The following is a 21,372-nucleotide window of genomic DNA, read 5'->3' as shown; positions in this document are numbered from 1 at the left end:
TTGAATGATGATGATGATGATGATGTTTCCCTCTCGCGGTGGTTTTTTTTCCGTTTGTTCTTCGAAGTAGCGACACAGTGCAGAAAAATCGTGCGGGAAGAGGGGGGGCTTTTTTCTAATTTTTAAAATAAATACTGCGCCACAGATGGGGCATCGCATCGAGGATGACTACGATCTCAAGGACACTTTGGGCACGTACGCGACCATCTTCGTGGATGCCTTGTTATCATTTATCTTTTGCCAGTGCTGACCTGAGATGTGGGAGGCGTGTACAGAGGCAACTTTTCCAAGGTGCGAATCCATAAATGCTTTGCTTGAGCAAAACCAATTCAGGCACAAAACGATCCTAATGCGTACTCTATGCGCAGGTCGTACTGGCAATCTGTAAAGAGACAAACGAAAAGGTCTGTCAGCGCCCACGAAATGCACCACCTTGTACAATCTGCAGCATGCTGCTGGCATTACTGATGGGTTTGCTACAGTATGCAGTGAAGGTGATCGACAAGAAGGAAGTGGATGAAACGCGGCTGCGAATGGAAGTCGAAATCCTTAAGAAGGTGAAGCACCCCAACATCATCAGCCTGAAGGAGGTCTACGACGAAGACCCCAAGAAACTGTACCTCGTCATGGAGCTCGTAACGGGAGGGGAGCTCTTCAACAAGATCGTCGAGATAGGCTCCTACTCCGAGAATATTGCCAAGAGGTACCACCGCTCTTCCTTCCCTTCGCCTTCTTCTTTGATGCGCGGCGACGAGGTCTCGTGTGTTCCTTCAGAGCGACCCACTTACTTCGTTCCATTCTATTTTTAATGGATAGGCTTGTCAAGCAGATGGTGTCAGCAGTCAAGCACCTCCACGACCAGCACATAGCGCACAGAGACCTGAAGCCGAACAACCTCCTTGTACCGCACCACCGCACCACCGCACCACCGCACCACCGCACCACCGCACCACCGCACCACCGCACCACCGCACCACCGCACCACCGCACCACCGCACCACCGCACCACCGCACCACCGCACCACCGCACCACCGCACCACCGCACCACCGCACCACCGCACCACCGCACCACCGCACCACCGCACCACCGCACCACCGCACCACCCGTATGCACTGCACTTGGTACGAGTGAGCTCACATGTCTTGTTTTGCGTCTGCTCGCTCGACGCTCGCCGTCGTAGCTGGCAGCGCCTGGAGTAGACGAAATCAAAATTGCTGGTACACGTGACCCGGCACGCGCTGGTTTGGATATATGCGTTGCTTGCTCGTTCTGACGTTGTTGTTTGTTGTTTTTGTTGTTGTTGTTGATACACCAGATTTCGGCCTATCCAAGATCCTCAGCCCCGACTCAATGATGCAAACGGCATGCGGGTACGCCCAGCATACCACTTGCCCGCCTCACTCCAGCCCAATAACGTTTTCTCGCCCTCCTTGCGCCCAGCACTCCGATCTACGTGGCACCTGAAGGTAAGCAGCAATGAATTCCTAAACGTTGTTGGTGGCACCTGCCCATCAATAACCTCACCTGTTTCCATCGCAGTCCTTAAAGGCGAGGGTTACGACAAGGAAGTCGACATTTGGAGCATCGGTACCGATCCTCTCTTTGGCCATAGGCGCTGCCGCTGCTCACTCTTCTTGGCCCACGAAAACAGGGGTGGTGATGTACATTTTGCTGTGCGGTTACCCTCCGTTCTTTGGTACTCTCCTTTGTGTTGCTATTCTTTTTTCTGTGGAGTATTCCGGAGACAGGTGCCTTACCGAACTCTCTGCTCACACTTTCGATTGTTAGACGACGGAGAGAATATGGCGGCTCTCTTTGAGCAAATAATGGCAGGTGACTTTGAGGTACTCTGCTTGAAAGATCCTCTTCACTCGTGCGTGGCCTCGCGCTAACAACACCTCCGCAGTTCGCCGATCCTTACTGGACCGATATCTCTGCCGAAGGTATGGACACTTTGCGGCCTTCCTCCATGTGCACTTACTTGACCGTTGGGTGTTCGTGCAGCCAAGGATCTCATAGAACATTGCCTGCTGGTGGACCCGGGCAAGCGTTTCACGGCCGACCAGGCGCTCCAGCACCCTTGGCTTCAAGACGATTCTGCTCCAGACCACAGCCTCCCGCAGTTCCCGGCCCAGTTCAAAAAGTTTGTGGCTAAATAAATCCAGAGGACCTTAGTTGCACACAGCGTCCCTGGGCCAGGAATGAAAAAATTAACACTAAAATTGGCGGGCGGAGTTTTGACTTGACATTTTTGGCGGCAACAGAACCGACTGCAGTCACCATATAAGCAAATCACTCGCTTTCTCGCTTGCTCTGTAAGCTCTTGACCTCTCGTTTCGTTCAAAATGCGCGGCAGAGCATGGGCTTCAAGATGGGATAGGACTCAGCCCTCTAGGATGGCTCATTGGGCCGTACGGACGAAATCAATTTTGTTCACTGTTTCAGCTTGGCACTGCATCACAACGCCAAGCGTACAAGATATTTCGCTTGCCTTGATAGCTATCTGCCTGCCGTTGTATTGCCCGACCAAATAGACGACGGGCTTCAAGATGGCGTGGGACCCAGGGGATGCAACGAAACCGAGTAAAACTAGTTTTAGGGGATGAGTCGCCGGCCGCGATGTCCGCGGATAATCGCGATGTCCGCGGGAGGTCGCGATGTCCGCGGGAGATCGCGATGTCCGCGAAAACAAGCCATCTCCTTACTCGTTTTACTACTTACAAGGACGACCAAACGCGTGAGATCCACACTGGCTTGTCACACTGCGTTCCCACAGAGGCGCATCGCCTGACAAAGCGATGGTGCCACTCCTACCGTGGGAGCTTTGAAGGCTGGTGAGTTTTCCGCCATCCATTCAACGGATTTCATGTGTGTTCGTTCTTTGACTGAGGGGATGCAACGAAAACGAGTAAAACTAGTTCTTTGCGTGAGCTACTAGTTTTACACGTGTTACGCGTGCAATTAGTTTTACTCGTTTCGGTTGCATCCCCTCTCTCCTTTCGCTTCACAACTCAACGCGTGGATTGACCCCACCAAGCGCAGCTGTTTTCTTGCTTGCCTTGGGGGATGCATCGAAAACGCGTAACACTCGTTAAACGCGTTTAACTAGTTTAACTAGTAAAACACTGATTAAACTCGTTTAACGACCTGCCCACTCGTCGAACGTGTGGGCCACTCGTGAAACGAGTGGAGAATGTGTGAAACGAGTAGAGAACGCGTGAAACGAGTAGAGAACGTGTGAAACGAGTAAAAACCGCGTGGAACGAGTAAAACCCGCGTGGAACGAGTAAAAAATGTGTAAATAACGAGTAAAACGAGTAAATAACGAGTTAAAGGAGTAAAAAAACGCCTAAAAAACGAGTAAAATGACCACAAACCACCTGTGGCAACACTGATTAAACGCTTTAAACTAGTTAAACGCGTTTAACGAGTGTTACTCGTTTTCGTTGCGTCCCCTTGATAGATAGCTTCCTGCCGATCAGTTTCCAGACCAATTAGACCACCTCCTACCAGATGGCGTACGGCTCAGGGGGCTACACTGCGCTCTTCGCTTTGCAATCAAACGCGTGGAATCATTACACACAACATAGCGTCCGTGGAGCTTTCAAACCGCATGTGCTACAAGTTGACCCAATGAATAAGGGGCAAACAGTTCGTCGCAGATCATTGCGCACCAGCTTTCTCGCTTGCATTGAAAGCTGTGGACCTCGAGGTGGTGCGAAAGACTCAAGAAAACAGGGGCATTTTTGGGAAATGACCACTCGACCAACAGTGCCCAGACGACTTTTGGTGGTGTAGGTTGGGGGGCCGCTGACCCTCCAACAGGTTTCATGATGGGATATGATGCTGGCCAAGATGGCTAATTGGGCCTCTAGGACCTCGTCATCATGTTGAAATCCCACACGCCAGCAGTGCTACGCTGCGGAGCGCACTGTTGCTTCGCTTGCCTTGATGTAGACAAGAGAATGTGGGCTAGAAGGCTCACAACATCCGCGGACAAGACTCTTCTCCCAGAGCGCACAACGTTCCTATTGCTTTTGCATGCAACGCACCATTGTGAGGAGGCTAAGATAATCGCGGGCGTGTCAAGTGCAATGAGCTTCTGGTCGCCATGGAACCACATCCATCTCCTTCTTGGCCCTGCAGCATGGCCTCCATAGGGCTTGGCAAGTCCTGGTGCTTGTTCTGACCAGGTATTAAGCCTTCCTGTAGGCTTCATTCGCCAATAATTGCAACTCCAACAATGCAATATACTCACCAAATTGATGCCACAACAGCCAAATTGATCCAAAATGGTCCCAAATAGTGTCAAATGCTCCCAGAAGTACCAAAACAGTCCCCAAAATGGTCCCAAAATGATGCCATATTGATGCCAAAAACAGTCCAAAAAGATCCCAAAATGGTCCAGAAGAGTAACAAAACAGTCCCCAAAATGGTCTCAAATTGATGCCAAAATGGTCCCAAACAGATGCCAAAATGCTGCCAAAATGGTCCCAAACAGTTGCCAAAATGCTGCCCAACAGATGCCAAAATGGTCCCCAAAATGCTGCCAAAATGGTCCCAAACAGATGCCAAAATGCTGCCTAAATGCTGCCAAAATAATGCCAAAATAGTACCAAAATAGTGCTAAATAGCAGATAGTCCCTTTTTAGTGATGTCTAACAAAAAGGGAACTGACTTTCCACAATGTTGGCCATTGACATGTCACATTGCCCTTGATGGTGTATCTAGTGGTGCAGTATCCACCATCTGGAAAGCCTCCATGAATTCTGGAAAGAAGAAGCATGTTAGCCACCTGTGTTGAGTGTCAGTAGGTTGGTTTGACACTCACCCTTGTAGTCCACATGACCATCATGGTTAGTGTCAAGGGCTGCAAACAAAGTAGATAGCTGAAGATCAGAAACATGCTGGTCTACAACCTGCAGTGCATGGAGCCCAGCCTTCAACTCATCAACCTATTCACACATGGTGAGACTTCAAGGTGGCCAAGCAGATGGAAAAGGAGAGCCACAGCATACCTCCAAGGTGCCTGAGTTATTTTGATCCAGTAGACGGAAGGCTGACTGTAGGGACTGGCGGTTGTGGAAGAGGGCAGATGCCATGCGCTGTAGGATTCTTCTTTGCCAGTCCTTGTCGCCAGTCTTGTCGACAACCTTGAAGCCACGCACAAACTCCTGCAAGACAAAAATAAGAAGAAATAAAATTGGGTATGCTGTGTTAGTTTTGGAGCCACGTACCTCATAGTCAATTGTTCCATCTTTGTCAAAGTCCAGAAATTGAGCTAGTGCATAGCGCTCTGACTTTTTCAGCCTTGTCCGAAGCTCAAGCTTACGCAGCGCCAAGCTAAATTCTGCACTGGAAGAGTTAACTATCGCTATAGAGGACGTGCCTCTGGTGGTGCTGTGCGTTACCCTTGTACGACAGACGGCCGCTGCGATCTCGATCAAACTCAGTGAATATTGTGGCCAGGCTGTTGTTGTCCTGCAGGAGGAGACCACCAATCTCACCCAGTGTCGCCCAGTACCTGACACAGGGCTGGGTGAGCTCCTCCAAGTACGAGCAATGTTGGTGGTGGTGGTGGCGGCGGCGGGGAGAGTTGGAGATGGCGCACCATGCATCGGCCTCTTCATCCATTCTTTGCAGGTTTGAGTAGGTAATATGGAACCGATCGACAAAGTTCTATATAAAAAATACAACGCCAAGAGGGGATATCAGTGGTCAGACTTCTTCTTTCAGTGGGCGTTGAGTGAAGTTGAGCAGCGCGCACCTGGAAAGAGATGGAGTCGGTATTGTTGGTATCCAGGGCATGGAACAAATCTGTTGTCTGTGCTGCGCTTAGGCCCATCCCACAACGCTCCATGGCCACAACGAACTCCTGCAATGTGCACACCACACATAGAGACGCGATCATGCAAAGGGGAGACATATTGGGGAGGGGGGGATAAAACTGCCAGGTGAGGAGGGGGTACCGACAGATCAAGCTGGCCGTTGTCATTCATGTCCAACTCCCTGGACACGGGGAGAAGAAGAAAGCCGCGCGGTGCAGTAATGAGCGTGCAGAAGCTGTGTGTTTGGCGGAGGGTGGGGAGAGTACGAGAAGACGGTGACGAGCTCTTTGGTCTTGCAGTAGATTCTTCGACAGAACTCGTCGAGGAGAATTTCGTCCCAGGTTTCCACGAACTGGCTGTTGAGCTTGATCTCGTAGCGGGCCAAGAAGCGATGGTAGTCGATCTTGCCATCCGAGCCGAGGTGCACCATGTAGGGCTGAAGCAGCAGCCACGGCATAGACCTGATTCCCATGACGCGACACATCACCTTGCTCCACCCAAGCCTGCTTACTCGTCCCTGTCGCTGATTTCTGCTTGGCTTGCGCGTCTCCATCGCATCGCTACCATCGCTCGACTCGTCATCGCTTGACCCGATCGTTTGGCTGGACCGCCGTACTGGTGTACGCTTCGCTCCCGCTTCGTCGATAGCCAATTCTTGGAACCCCTTGCGCAGTTTGTCCCTCTTCTTGTGCACGCATTCCCATAGCTGTTGCAGGGTCTCGTGCCTCAGCTCGTGCACATTAAAGACTGCGCTTACATGACCACACAGGGAACACATACGACACACGACACACGACGCACGACACACATGATAAGTAGGAGCAGATCAAACCCCCCCTCTTCTCCAATGCGTACCGGCAGTCAAGAGATCAAGGTCGTCGGCCATGAAGCGATGGAACTGAGGGGTAAGGCTACTCTTGTCGGCAAACACCACAAAGGCTCCGAAGTTGTTCCTCTTGCCACAATAGCGCGAGGCCGAGAACACTGTAATTAGTGAGTAGTCGTGGGCCACCTCGTAACCTGCAACCCCGAGAGAAGGAGTGAGAACGAGAAAAGATGTGGCAGAAAGTTGGCCGCAAACCTTTGTCCTTGACTTCATGAGAGCGAATCAGCATCGTGAGGCCGTTCCTCCGCAAGAAGTCCTTTGTGACATCCGCGCCAAAGTGCACGCCGGCTCCGCGCGTGCTTTCCACCGTTCCTGCCATGAAGAAGGGGGGGGGAAGGAGGGAAAAACGCGTGAGGTCGTTGTAGCCGCACGCGAGGATCGAGGGAGTTAACCTTGAATGGAGCGAGGGTCGCTCCAGAGCATATCTTCAAAACATTGTTCAAGCAGGTCCTGCGAGTGCCGGGGCGGCTGCTGTACGTGATCGATCCTGCCCGAGAAAGAATGGGGGTTGTGACAGTTAGCCTGTTTGTAGAAATCATGATTGGTTCTCACGTGGGAGAGGAGGCGCCTAAGCACGTACTGCTTTAGCTGGTCCAGTGTTACTCCGTGTTCGCGAAAGAGCCCGCCGTGCGTAATGAAGATCCTGTGCTCGACAACAGTCGCCAAAGGCAATAGGCAGAAGGCCAACTGCATGGCCTCGTACAATTTCGGGCCATACTTGCGTCGCACCTCGTCCTGAAGTGACGTCAGTTTAGAGAGGGTCGAGCAGTCCTGGCTCAGTAACAGCATAGCACCTCACACGACGCACGCACGCACGCACGCGCAGCACATCTTTATACCTCAAAGGAGTACCGTTCGTTCATCCTGCGGCATTCGTGGTTCCCCCGATTGAGATAAAGGGAGTGCTTGTCGACGAGCTTGAGGGCAAAGAGCAACAACGCGACTTCCACACCGTGAGAGCCGCGATCCACAAAATCGCCGTTGAAAATGTACCGCCTGCTCTCCGACGGCATGCCTGCATGCCGAAGCGCATCAGCTTCTTCGCGCGTTGTCCCACTAGGTAGGGATCGGTCTGGAATACCATTAAGCCGGAAAATGGTGAGGACATCCGCCAGCTGGCCATGCACATCGCCCACGACCTGCACAAGATACAAACATGGTCCCTCATTTGAGACAAAAATGTGCGCGGCGACGCCCACCGCCCGAGGACGTGCCGTGAGGGATCCGGCCTGAGGTATGGTGACGTCTTCAAGTGGCGCCTTGAACTCTGTCTCCATGAGGTGACGAAACCGCCTGCGCTGCCAGTGAGCTGCCAGGCCGGCAAGTCATCCGGGCAAGCTTGCCTGCTGTGCCGTACCTGACAATCTCATGGGCACACGAGGGGCCGAGCAGCTTGCCCTGGAGAGGTGACAACGGGTGGAAGTGCATTATGTAATAGGGGGCTGTGAGGGAAGCGGTCATGGCCAAGAGAGAGAGAGAGAGAAACTGTTTCAGTTGAAGCGCACCTCCTTGAAATGCTGCAGCATTGTCTCGACTGTGTGAAGTGTGAGGCGGTCTGGAAGCGGCAGTTCGACGTAGTTCAGTCTCTTGGCCTCCTTTTCCTTCGTCCTAGCGGGCTGCTCCGCCTTCTGCTGATCCCTGTTGTCACACAAGGTCGATGTTAATACCGTCGTAGAAAACTAGTCAGAAGCCAAAGTGAAGAAGGGGGACAGCATGCCCATAGTGAACCCCACGGTGGTGATGGTGCTGGTGATGCCGTTGTTTGGCGGCATCACTGGCAGGACGATGATGGCGGCCCTGGTGTTCCGTGTCGTCGAGGAAGGCTCCCTCGGGGTGGGTGCTCTCGTGTGGCACCACACTTGGTCGGGTGTCCTGCTGGCGGTCACCCACGTGTCCAGAGTCATGCTGCTGCTTCGCTAGCTCCACAGTCAGGAGCTGGCGCAGGGCGTCGATTCGGTCGCCTTCTTTTGCGCTCCTCCTCTCTGGTTGCGTGTGGCCCAAAGGTGAGTAGGTGCCTAAAGGGTCCTGCAAGCAGTTGACTGCCCCATTTTTCGAGCCAATCAAGCCCTCCCCTGGGGAGACGTACCATCATAGTACTCGATTAGATCCCAAGCCAGGTTCAGCGCTTTGCTTTTCAGCACACGTCGAGCTTGGACCACGCGAAACTGCTTTTGCAACACAATCGCCGCACGCTCGCGCCGAGAGAGGTGCACCTGCTCACTACCCGCTACCTGATGCATCCGCGTACGGTTGCCAGGGCGCCAGTTCTATTTGCTTTTGGTTCTTTTCCCTGGTTTTCACTTCCTCTTTTCCCCTGGTTTTGATTTGACCTCCCCTTCCCATTTCTTTAATCCAAGAAGAGGGCTGCGCGGAAGACTGCGCCATGGAGGAGGAAGAAGAGGGATCCAATCTATACGAGGTGGTCGAATCTGGAGAGACCATTGCCCAGGGAAAGTGTCATCACAACTGCCTCGCGGACGGAGGCCGAGAGGAAACGCTTTCCATAGGTGAGAAAGCTCAAGGAGTAGGGGCACAAGAAGAAGAAGAAGACGCCGGCAGCTACGAAGTTGTGTTGCCCAAGGACGAGGAAGATGCAACCGGGGCCTCCTCTGGCTGTGCCTCTGGAGGCGCGCGAAGGCAACAGCAGCTGGGAGCGGCTGTGACGAGTCGCTCCCGCAAGCTCGACGTTGGGCGAGAGCTCTATTGGAACCACCACTTCCAGGTGCCCCTCGCCCTGCTGTGACTTTTATTCGTATTCGAGTTGTGGCCTACTTACTGCTCACTGCATATTATGCCGCAATACGGTGATAACAACTTACTACTACTACTACTCGTACTATTGCTCTCTAGAGAGCAAGATAAAACGCAACCCCCCCCCCACGTACTAACACAAGAGTGGGCGGACGTGCGGGCGGGGGTGGTACCTCGCGTGTGCAGGAGGCCCTGTGCATGGAGGACTCCATCCAAAAGTTTTCACGGCTGAGCCATATCGCCAACGACTTCCAGCTCGCGGCCAAGACCTATGCCCAGATCATTGGTTGGTGCATCCCCCGCCCACGAATTGGCCAAGTTTGTGTGGCCATGTGTGAGTGCCCTGATCGGCCATCGTGCAACCTCTCCGGCTGTCGGGCGCCATCGCTGACATTCCCCTTTTCATTGCCCACCCACCCACCCACCAGTATCCGAGTTGAACCTGCCCCACGACCGTAAGACCATCAAGCCCGACAAGCGGCTGGGCGGCGTGGCAGGAGGACTGAAGTACATCGTACAAAATATCCTCTTCAAGTTCGCCCTCGATACGCCTCGCCCGCAACGTGCGCCTCCTCTCCCGCTCCACGCCTGCTCATCACCGATCGATCGATCTATCCACCATCCCGCACCATTGCGCAAATGAATCGTCCTCTCATCTCATCTCATCGCCGCGCCACCCGCCGTCCCACAGGCCCGGGCAAGTGGATGTACGGTGATGACCGGCCCGAGGACCACAACGCCATCAAGGTGGCGGCTCACGAGCTCAAGAGCGCCATCTCTCTCCTTTCTGTTCGCCCGAGCAACCTCTGCCTCCCTCTCATGACACTCGTACTCGCTCGACTCCCCCTCCTTCTCTCCTTCTCCTTTCACCCCCACCCCCACCCCCACCCTCTGACTGCGCACGCGCCCTTTCTGTCGCTGTCCCCTGAGACTGACAACACGCACATGTTTATTTATTTATTATTTATACTGTCAAGGTGGACTACCGCGGGTTCCGGCTTACCGCGATCTCCATCCTGCCCATCAGCAAGGAGGAAAACACCCTCGTCTACGGCTCTGCCGACCAGGGCAAAGTGCGCGCGCCGCCCTCCTCCCCCTTCCCCACCACCACGACCACCACCACCACCGACCACCACCACCAGCCACCACCACCACCACCACCAGCCACCACCACCAGCCACCACCAGCCACCACCACCAGCCACCACCACCAGCCACCACCAGCCACCACCAGCCACCACCAGCCACCACCAGGGAGCCTGCCGCGGCTTGCTCATGGGCATCGCGATCGCCGCATCCTCCTCCTCCTCGTCCTCATGCCCCCTTTTTGGTCTGCGCTCCCCTCTGCAGACCATCAGGAACGACGACGCCGATGCCATGGATGCCATCCGGCAAGCCATCACCCGGCTCAACCTCAACGAGCGAGTGGTGCGAGAGCAGCTGGTCTGGGGTCCCGTGGACCTCGAGGTGCACCGCGGCAAGGTACGCCCCTCCCCCTCCCCCGCTTCTTCCTTCCGCGGTCTTCATGCCATGCCTGTGTCGCACGTCTGTTGGCGCGTGCCGCACCACACACAACATGGCCACACACACACACACACACACACACACACACAACACACACACACACACACACACACACCACACACAGCCGTCACCACCGCCACCACCGCCACGCGACGCCGTACGCACACGCACACTCTCTCACGGGTGACATGCTCGCGTGCGTGAGCATTTGGTCGAGCGCGCGCAGGATGGGCGCATCTACGTCTTGGACATGGCCCGCATCTTTCCGCCCGACTTTGTCCTCGAGGAAAGGCACAACTACCACAGCCGGGCTCCCTTCTTCCAGCTTCTCCGACCCGAGCTCGTGCGTCGTTCCTCGATCCCGCTCTGCTCCGACGCCTTCTCCGCTTTCAACCATCCGCGCTTCTCTCCCAATGGTACTGCCCCCCCACCCATGCGCGTGGTTCTGCGCCCCTGCTCCCTCCCCCCCAAGTTCCCTCCCTCCCTCTGTGTCCCACAGTACGAGCCTCGTTGCCTGCACACTCCCACATATCTCTGATGTGTTTCGGACACGCCCACCCGCGCTGCCACGCACGCACGCACGCACGCACGACAGCAAGTCAGTACAATGAAGAGGTGTCAGCGATGAGCAGGCGCCTCGTCTACGCCATCATTCCGGCATTTGTTCGCAAGGCACACCTCCTCCACCCACACGCGTGTCCTTGGACTGCCCTCCAAGTGTTGAGCTACTCACGCCCCTGCCCCTCCCCCCCGGGGTCCGGTGCAACAGGAGCTGCTGGCCTTGTTGGAAGACAGCGACGACGAAATGTTCTTCCGCGGGTCGGGCTCCATCCGCGAGGAGGTTGAGAAGCGCCATCAAGTCCTACGGTGCTCCTCCTCCTCCTCCTGCTGCTGCTGTGCTGCAACGGGGGGGGGTAGCTTTTATACCTGCGTGGGGGATATACTAAGTAGTGGGGCCGTACGTGTGCGGGCGGTGCGTGCAGGAAGCTGTGCAAGGACATGCATAGCTGGGGTATCAACCTGCGCTATTTTGGTCGCGTGAGGCGCGAGCTGCACCGGCTGGTGTACGCCGGGCGAGAGAATGCCTCGGGCCTCATCCTCAACAAAAAGTGGGAGAAGAATTTCCGCTTTTTGGACTCTCTCCTCCTCACCGAGATGACCACCCGCGTGGTGAAGGACATCTTCCACGAACAGATGCGGTATCCCTCCCCCCCCCAATATCCCATATCCCTCCACATCCCCCTCCGCCTCTCTGCCTTCCTTCTTTTTTCCTCTTTCCTCTTCTCTCTCCCTCCCCCTCGGTGCCCGGTACACTCACGCGCGTGCTACCCCCCACCACCACCACCACCACCCAAATCACTTCTTACACGACGCGTCTGCCAGCAACAAAGTGAAGAAGGTGGAGGTGCTGTCGGAGGAGCCCTATCACCAGGCCGCCATCAAGCTGTTCAACCTCATCATCGGGACGTGCTCGCCCAAGTGCGAGCTCGCCTCCAACCTCTTTTGGACGCGTACCGCCTACAGCCCTCCTCCCTTCGCCGCCGCCACCGCCGCCGCCTTCCCCGCTACGCCGCCGCCCAACACGGCTTCTCCTTCTGTTCCCGATCCCCGCCGAGACGCCCGACTTCGGCGAGAGCGGGTACCCCTCCTCCTCCCTTTTTCTATTGACCCGCCCGCCCGCCCACCCCGTATGTATCTATGTCGATATTTATTTGTATATATGTATATATGGAATATATGTAGATGTATATATATATATATATAATTGTAGATATTTTGAGAGATATGGGTAGGGAGGGCTCCGCAGGCGATGCGCATTCTTGCCCCAAATCCCCTTGGTGCTCACCCGCCCGCGCTGGTGCAGAGGAACACTCCGCTGGGCATGCGCGGCAGCTTCGTCCAGGACACGACGCCGCAGTCTGCCGACGGCAAGGAAAAGGACGGCGAGGAAGAGGCTGACTACCACGACGACCACAACGATGCCGAGGACGACGACAGTGCTCGCGGTAACACGTGGAACGACGAGGACTGGGACGAACACCTGGGCGCCGTCACTCACGTACGTCACCCACCCACCCACCCACCCCCACTGTCTTCCCCTCCCGCAATCCGGGCATGTCGTGTGTGTGTGGTGTGTGGTGTGTGTGTGTGTGTGTGTGGCGTCGCACTTACACCTTCTCCTCCCTCCCTTGCTCCACTACTCTGTAGAAGTCGATGAAGGACCGGTTGATGGGCAAGTTCGGTAGCTTTGCCCTCGACCCCGAAGAGGCGGCCTCCACATTCGACCTCCGCAACATCCTCTCCATACGCCTCCTCTTCATTCGCTTACAGGTGCTCTACCCCATAAGAAGCTTTCGATTTTTACATATATATACACACACACACACACACACACACACAACAACACACGTCGACACCGTCGTTGGTGTGCGCACGGACACCACTCACGGAGTGGATGAGGGGCGGGTGCGGGGGTGTCACGTGCAGGAGCTGGCTTCCCTGGAGTTTGCACGGCACGCTGAGCAGCAGTTGCTCACCTCTCCGCACACCTTTGCCTTTGTGGAGGGCGATCTGCTCGCTCTCAATCCCCGCATCAAGCACATGAACCTCGTCGACCTCGCCTCCGGTGCGTGCTGTTACCTACCGCCCCCCCCCCCGCCCCCGATCTTTTCCCAATCGCCGCCTAGGGGGCGCACCATCTGCGGCTGACTGCTTGCTTGGATGACTCACCCGGCCGCCGCCGCGTTGCGTGTCGTCCGTGTTTGGTGGGGGGGGGTCCTTGGCGCATGCGATAATACAGGGCGGGCGCTGTATTTGCAGGCGATGCAGATACTGGAGGAGCGCCGCAACAAGAACCGGGGGCGGAAGGAAGCCAAGCGCCTCCTCGGGCTGGCTCAGTTGCGCCTGGCCAACGCCCTCTCGTCGGCCACCGTCGAAGACGTCATGGACGACTGCGCCCTGCTTCTGGTACGCCCCCCCGCCAGCCAATCCGTGAGTGAGTGGAGTGGGCCTCACTTCGAGTGGTGGTGGCTGGTGTGTCGTGTTCGTGTTCGTGTGTTGGTGCCACCCAGGTGCGGGTGCTGTTCGAGTATTGCCGTATCGACGAGGATTGGCAAAATGTCAAGACCCAGCAGCTGTTCGAGGCCGCGGTCAAGCAGCTGAAGGAGGTGCTCAAGCGGGAGAAGATCAAGCAGAACATCAAGGACGAGGAGCAGGATCGCCACCGAGAACAACAACAACAACAACAACAACAACGCGGCGAGTCGCCTCCTCTCTCGAGGCCCGAGAACGCCCCTCCTGGTGCAGCACCGGGTACCGCCGCCGGGGCCGCCGCCTCGATGGAGCACCCGCCGCACCCTCAGCTGCAGCCGCGGGAGCAGGGGGAGCAAGGGGAGGAGGAGGAGGAGCAGCAGCAAATCGCGAGGCCACGAGGCGCGGCGAAAGGGCGGCAGCAGCAGGCGCAGGGGCCGGGCGAGGCGGAGGAGGAAGGGCGGGACGAGCGGGGGCGGGGCGAGGGGTGGCAGGAGATGAGCTACCTGTGGGGCATGATCTTCTACGAGTGGGGCATGCGCAAGCTCTACGTCGACAGCACGGCCTCCTCCGGCGGCACCGACGCCGCCTCCTCGTCCTCCTCGACACTATCGGGCTTGGGCTCGGCGGCGGCGGCGGCAGCGTCGTCGTCCTTCCTCGGTTCGGCCTACCACAGCGACAACGAGAACGACAGCGAGCAGCTGCCGCGAGCCATCCAGAAGATGTTCGAGGAGGCCGAGGGCTGGCTCGTTCGCGCCATCAAGGGAGACTCGCACCACGCCCTCCCCTCGGTCTCCTCCTCCGTCTACAAGCGCGTCGAGAAGGTACACCCCCCCACCACCACCCCCCACCACCACGACGGCCAGACGGCGCGTGCACACGGAAAGCTGACGGGCGGGCGGGCGGGCGGGCGGGCGGGCGCGGCAGGACGTCCACGGGTTGTGGGAATGGGCCGAGAAGGAGACCGGAAGGCAGGCCGTGTGCCTGCTCGTGAACGCCGCCGCCAAGTGCAAGGCACGTGCCTACCTGCCTGCCTTCCCTCCTTCCTCTCCCCGGCCCGCTTGCGTGCTCATGGGCGGCGGCGGCGGCGTAAACAGTGCCTCGCCGAGTGTGATCGTACGGACAACAAGGCGTGGCTGCTGTGGGCCACCACCATCGGCATGCTCGACATGCGCGTGGAGGGCAGCCTCTTCCCTGCCAGGTGGAACTCCCTCCTGCAGGCCGTCACCTCCCATTCGTCCGACCACCACCACCACCACGACCCTGCTGCTGCTGCTGCTGCTGCCCACCCGCGCTCCCACCCGTCGCCGCGCACCAGGGTGCCCACCCCCCCATCACCATCCCCCCCCACGTGTTGGCACTGCGCCATGGTCGTCCGTCCCTTACACCCCCCCCCTCTCCCTCCCTCCCCGGCTCTTTCTCTTCCTTGTGGCCACCACCGCCACCACCGCCACCACCGCCACCACCACCGCCACCACCGCCACCACCGCCAGGTCAAGGGCAAACGGTGGTTGCGGCAGTCCATCGACTCCAAGGTGGAGATCGCTCTGCGCGACAAGGACTCCGTGGTGGCCTTCTGCAACTCTCTCAGCCTCTCCCAACGTCACGGAATCATCGCCGCTCTGCGACCTCGCTCCGGATCGGTTTTGTGCCCTTCCTTCCTTCCTTCCTTCGCGTGTCTTGTGTGCCCGCCCTTCGCTAATGCGGTCCTCTCCCGCTCTCTCATCTGTGTAACAGTTTGCGCGGGCTCTCCACTTGCTCTTCTCCTCGGCTGATGTACAGCTCGTAAGCCAGGAGATGGCCGCCAACAACAACAACAACAACAACACCGCCGCCACCGGCTTCAGCAGCAGCAGCAGCAGCAGCAGCAGCAGCAGCAGCAGCAGCAGCACCACCACCACCACCACCAGCAACAACAACGAGGGGATGACAGACGTGGAGGAGGATCGCTCTCGCCCTGGCGATGCCAACGGTCAGCGGCCACCGGTGGAGCAGCCGGCCCTGCCCTCCGTCCCCAACAAGCCTCCCCTCACCCGCTCTCTGTCCAAGATGCCCAAGGACCAGCGCACCAGCCGCGAGCGCCTCTCCTGGTGTGTTACCCCCCCCCACTCCCCCTCTTCTTGCTTCTTCACGCGCACACTGCATATTTATATAAATATTTCAATATATATTTGAGGGGCTAACGCGCGGCGCATCCTCGCCCCCGCATGGCAGGAGCGTGAGGAAGACCCGCAGTGGCTACAACCCCACGAAGCCGATGGCCGAGGCCACCGACACCGCCCCCGATCGCCCGCTCCGGCAGAAGCCGCAGCCGCAGCCGCCTCCGCCCCAGGCCCAGCAGGACCAAACGGGGGCCAGCCACCAGCATGGGGAGCAGCACCGCCCCGACTACTTTGACGACTACGCCTTCGAGCGGCTGCTGGGCAGCAAAGACAAGGAGCGTGTGTGGTGGGCGGCCGTCTCCAAGCCCCTCCACGGCCTCGGCGTCACCATCCAGAAGACCATGGACATCAACCCCGCCAACTGCAGCGACCTCCTCACCTCCGCCAAAGTACCATCGCGCCCTGCGCTCCCATGATATTGTCTCTTCCCTTCGTTAACACGACACACACGACACACACGACACACACGACACACACGACACACACGACACACACGACACACACGACACACACGACACACACGACACACACGACACACACGACACACACGACACACACGACACACACGACACACACGACACACACGACACACACGACACACACGACACACACGACACACACGACACACACGACACACACGACACACACGACACACACGACACACACGACACACACGACACACACGACACACACGACACGACACACCACACACACGCGGACAATAGCATCTGCGAACAAGCCTGCGGCATGCCAACGTTGCGCGCCTCTATGACTGCTTCGCCGTTGGCAATGAGCTCTGGCAGGTATGTGCACCTCTGCCCCTCGCCCCATGCCGTGCCATGCACGCCTCCCCCCCAATGTACGTCCACTGGCCTATAATTGGAACGTGTGTGTGTGTGTGTGTGTCGCGTGTCGCGTGTCGTGTGTGTCTGTTGGTGGTATCTGGCCTCAGGTCATGCAAGCATCCGTGGCCGAGTATTCCCTCAAACAGCTGCTCCAAGGTAGGCTTCCCCTCCTCGCAATCCATGGGGCGCAAGCGGGGCGGCCCCTGACCAGGATGGACCGCCCCCCCCCAACCAGACACGAGGAGCAAGACCCTGCACGAGAGCACGGTGGCGGCCATCTTGCAGCAGGTGGGCGAGGGGCTCAACTACCTCCACCAGAACGGATTGATAGGCCACGACCAATTCTCCTCCTCCAACCTGTTTGTCGACCGGTACAACCCCCGCCAACCCTCCAATCGGGTCCCCCCTTTCCACAAAAGCGCCGCAACCAAGCATACGAGGCTCCTGCTCGGCTGTTAGGCTGCGTTAGGCCGGGCTGGATGAGGGCTAAACCCATGGCTTACGCGCACGCCGGTGGTGGCTGGTGGCTGGTGGCTGGTGGTGGTCGTGGTGGTGGCGGTGGTGTCCATTCATGAACCGCCAGGTCGACGGGCACGCTGCTGCTGATGAACAGCGTCGAAGGTCACCTGAAGCAGAGCGCGCACAAGCTCGACACCTTTGCCTCGCAAGACACCTACGCCTACAGCGCTCCCGAAGTGTGCGGCGTCAAGAACAAACCCACGCGCGTGGCCGACACCTACGCTCTTGGCATCCTCTGTACAGCCCACCCCTTCCCCTCTTACCGCCACCGTCGGGACCATGGCACGGCACGGCACGGCACGGCAAAGTGATGAATATATGCATCATCATCATCATCATCATCATCATCATCATCATCATCATCATCATCATCATCATCATCATCATCGCCGCAGCGCACACCTACCCACGCGCCCCGTGCTCCTCCTAATCTCTCTCTCTCTCTCTCTCTTTCTCTCTCCTCGCTCCTCGCTCCTGTGGGCTCCTCCAGCGCTGGAGTTGGCCACAGGGCAGGCGCCCTTTTCGGACATGAACATCCTCCTGCAGATGAACGCTAAAGCGCGCCGCCCGTCCCCGGCCCTCCACGGCGAGAAATGGAGCCCCGCCTTCCGCGAGTTTGTCGACGCCTGCCTCCAGAAGGAACCCGCCAAACGGTATGGCCTCCACCTCTCAAGTTGTAACAACAACCAACAACAACAACAACAACAACAACAACAACTCTCGTTGGCCGGGGTGCACTGCTGACGCGTCATCATCCCCAACAGACCAACGGTGGACGAAGTCTTGAAGCACCGCTTCTTCGACCCGGTGAGGGCTGACTCGCGGGGTCCCCTCCTGCAACATCTGGCCTCGCGTCTCAAAGGTGCCGCCGCCTTCTCTCTTTCTCTTCTCTTCTCTTCTCTTCTCTCTCTTCTCTTCTCTTCTCTTCTCTCTCTCTGTGTGTGTGTGTGTGTGTGTGGTTCTCTCTCTGTCTCTCGTTGGCCTCTTTCTTGAGCGTTTTCGGCGGCGGGCTCATCCCCCCTTCCCTCTTCTTGCTCCAACAACAGATCACAGCGCCGTCAATGAAGAAGAAGGAGAAGATGATGACGATGAAGAAGACAGCGACGTCTACAGCGACACCGATGCCGAAATGGATAGCAGCAGTAGCGAGAGCGAGAGCGAGAGCGAGAGCGACAGTGACGGCAGCACCGGTGCTGCGGCGCAGCCCGTGGCGAAGCCGAGCCCCATCAAGGGGGAGGTACCCCCGCTAGCCAAGACAAAGCGCAATCCCAGCAGCGGCAGCAGTAGTAGCAGCGACAGCGAACACGAGGAGAACGAGACGGCGGCGACAGGAAGCAAATACGCGGCGTGCCGGCCGCGTGCCCTCTACGATTCGCTCGCCTTTCCCGCAACTGAGGCACGGCACGAAGCCGCAGGGAAGCTCGCTGCACAGCAAGGCGGCCTGGTTCGACGAGAAGGCGGGGGCGGAGGAGGAGGAGGCGAAGGTTGGGCGGCAGACACGTGGAAGCGAGAGACAGAGACGGAGGTGGTGCTCCTCCTTCGCACATGCGAGGGGACACAGATCGAGTGCACCGTGCGGGAGGACGGCCAAGCAATCGTGCTCGCCTTCTCCGCCCCTCCCCTTCCGATCGACGTGCGCGCGCTCCTGCGCCCCACCGACGATGACGACGCCGGCGACGACAGTGCCTTCCAGCCGCACCGACGGACCACGCAGGTACCGCTCGCCCAGGGACGTGCCGCTGGGGGTGCCAACGTGCCGGTCGAGGATACGCACCACCCGGGCATCAAGGTCGTCACCGTGAAGAAGCTCCGATGACGCCCCCTGTGGTGGAAGATAGAAAAATAGACCACTCCGTATTTATTAGTCGTGTTCGCTCTCTTCATGAGGGACCCACCACCACCACGCCAGCTGTGGCGGCGTAGTGGGCGTAGATAAAGGCCGACATCGGGTAGGCCCGCATCCACACGCCCACCTCCGTGAGCATCGCCCTGCCCACACACACCCGGGTCAGAAGCTGCTGGCGCGAGAAAGAGCGAAAGCGAAAGTGGTCAGCTGGTGGGAAGCGCACTTGATGAGGTCGATCCGCTTGCAGGAAAGGAAGACGTCCATGATGGCGCCCGTGCTCATGAACATGCAGTGGGGCAAATACTGGAGGTGGCTACGGTTGCCCTGGATGCAGGTCTCGGACGTAAAGATGCTGTTGGTGGCTGCAGCAGGGTGGGTACTGGCTGGTGGGAAGGTAATGGTACCTTGATCTCGGTCAAGAACTGAAGAGCGGTGGTGAAGGCGAGCTCCAGGTCGCCGCAGAAGAGTGCAATTTCGGCCTTGAGGGAGCAGTAGGCCAGCACCATGCACAGCCGGAGGGAGGGTCCCAGACGGAAATCTGCACCACCCACATATGCGCAGAGGTGGGTGAGACACGACACGACACGACCACCACCACCACAGCAGCAGCGCCAAAAAGAAGCCTGTGGCGGAATTGGGGGGGTGGGGGTTGGCCGAGAACCGATGGCGAGCTTTTCTTCGTAGAGCGCAAGGGCCTGGCCGAAGAAGCGAACGGCGCACTGGTCACGCACCACCGCTCTCTTTTTCTGCTGGTGCTGGTGCTGGTGCTGGTGCTCGTGGTGGTGCTGGTGCTGGTGCTGGTGCTCTGGTGCTGGTGCTGGTGCTGGTGCTGGTGCTCGTGGTGCTGGTGAGGCATGAGGTTGTAGGTCGAACACAAGGTTGTGTCATCGGGGGGTTTATCAGGCTCAAGACCCGCATGTGCAAGCGGATGCGCCACGATGGCGGCCTGCTGCCGAGGAGGGAGCTTTCGACGCCGTCGCCCACCTCTTCGCGCGCCCGACTGGTCGCGGGTCCTTTCGGGGGCCGGGGCGGGTTCGGGTGCACCTGACGAGGAGGCCTCGGCCTCGCGGTCGATGTGGCCGATGGTGTGCAGCGGCAGCCCCTCCATTTCGGTCCAGAGGGTGGTCGAGGCGGTCTCCTTGTACAGGTTGAGCAGCAGCAGACAGCTTGACACCAGGTGCGAGACACTCCGCCACTCTGCGCATACGTTACGAAGAAAGAAAAAGAAAAAATAGTAGGCATGTCAACCCACCCCAGTCGACGACACGTAGACACACACGCTGGGCGACGACGCGGGCAGGGCAAGACGAGGAAGCAGAGGCCATACCGCGCAGGAGGGCCGGCAGGTGGTGTGGCGGGTGGCGGGCGGAAGTGTGGCCCCCCTCCTCGGGGCTCGTCACGATGTGGCGGTACTTCTCTGTGGCGAGGGCGAGGCGGTCCTCCTCCATGCGGTACTCGCGCAGGTCCACCTTGGCCGTGAGCTCCTGCATCAGCACCAGCTTCTCGCTCTGCGGGATCGACGGATCCATCAAACCCCCGTACAGCGTACGCACGAACACATCTGCCCCCCCCAAACCACCAAAACGCCGCCACCACGTGAGGGGGGGACTAGTTAAGATGAGAGAACTCTCTCTCTCTCTCTCTCTGTGTGTGTGTGTGTGTGTGTGTGTGTGTGTGTGTGTGTGTGTTATGTTATACAAGGTCCGTGAGCGTGTGTGCGGTTGAGTGTGTGCGGCCGCACTCACAAGTGGTGTGTGTGTCGTGTATGTGTCGTGTGTGTGTGTGTGTGTGTGTGTGTGTGTGTGTGTGTGTGTGTGTGTGTGTGTGCGTGCGTGCGTGTGTGTGCGTGCGTGTCGTGTGTGTCGTGTGTGTCGTGTGTGTCGTGTGTGTCGTGTGTGTCGTGTGTGTCGTGTGTGTCGTGTGTGTCGTGTGTGTCGTGTGTGTCGTGTGTGTCGTGTGTGTCGTGTGTGTCGTGCGCGC

The 21,372-nt window shown here is 57.9% G+C and overlaps 3 protein-coding genes and 2 pseudogenes across 3 annotated transcripts in view; 2 read left to right on the top strand and 3 right to left on the bottom strand.

Annotated features, from left to right (window-relative positions):
• Nucleotides 1-145: 145 nt before the first annotated feature.
• Nucleotides 146-2,161, top strand: ACA1_191850 (calcium/ calmodulindependent protein kinase 1, putative; the record flags this gene model as incomplete). The annotated part of the gene is made up of 9 exons (XM_004336430.1): nt 146-195; nt 276-291; nt 483-703; nt 817-901; nt 1,183-1,219; nt 1,318-1,372; nt 1,443-1,468; nt 1,542-1,589; nt 2,007-2,161. 9 exons carry the CDS (start codon nt 146-148, stop codon nt 2,159-2,161), a joined length of 693 nt encoding a protein of 230 aa, XP_004336478.1.
• Nucleotides 2,162-4,729: 2,568 nt separating this feature from the next.
• Nucleotides 4,730-8,488, bottom strand: ACA1_191840 (Ser/Thr phosphatase family superfamily protein; the record flags this gene model as incomplete). Its single annotated transcript, XM_004336429.1, is given in 17 exon segments — nt 4,730-4,771; nt 5,021-5,176; nt 5,240-5,352; nt 5,372-5,483; nt 5,770-5,877; nt 5,972-6,011; nt 6,097-6,577; nt 6,686-6,850; nt 6,912-7,028; nt 7,109-7,203; nt 7,297-7,451; nt 7,556-7,731; nt 7,798-7,855; nt 7,916-8,009; nt 8,074-8,114; nt 8,222-8,354; nt 8,445-8,488. 17 exon segments carry the CDS (start codon nt 8,486-8,488, stop codon nt 4,730-4,732), a joined length of 2,130 nt encoding a protein of 709 aa, XP_004336477.1.
• A 611-nt stretch (nt 8,489-9,099) lies between these two features.
• ACA1_191830 lies at nt 9,100-19,362 on the top strand (annotated as a pseudogene).
• A 64-nt stretch (nt 19,363-19,426) lies between these two features.
• ACA1_191820 lies at nt 19,427-20,500 on the bottom strand (annotated as a pseudogene).
• A 100-nt stretch (nt 20,501-20,600) lies between these two features.
• Nucleotides 20,601-21,372, bottom strand: part of ACA1_191710 (uncharacterized protein) — a gene marked incomplete at both ends in the record, with an annotated part of 1,861 nt that continues 1,089 nt past the window's right edge. Inside the window, one exon of the mRNA XM_004336428.1 lies at nt 20,601-21,022. Within this exon, the coding sequence (XP_004336476.1) occupies nt 20,601-21,022 (422 nt within the window). The remainder of the gene's footprint in view (nt 21,023-21,372) is intronic.

This window comes from Acanthamoeba castellanii, assembly GCF_000313135.1.
Source record: "Acanthamoeba castellanii str. Neff unplaced genomic scaffold scf7180000084749, whole genome shotgun sequence".
NCBI lineage: Eukaryota > Discosea > Longamoebia > Acanthamoebidae > Acanthamoeba > Acanthamoeba castellanii.
The sequence above is the reverse complement of the archived record's forward strand: the minus strand, read 5'-3'. Positions and strand labels throughout refer to the sequence as shown.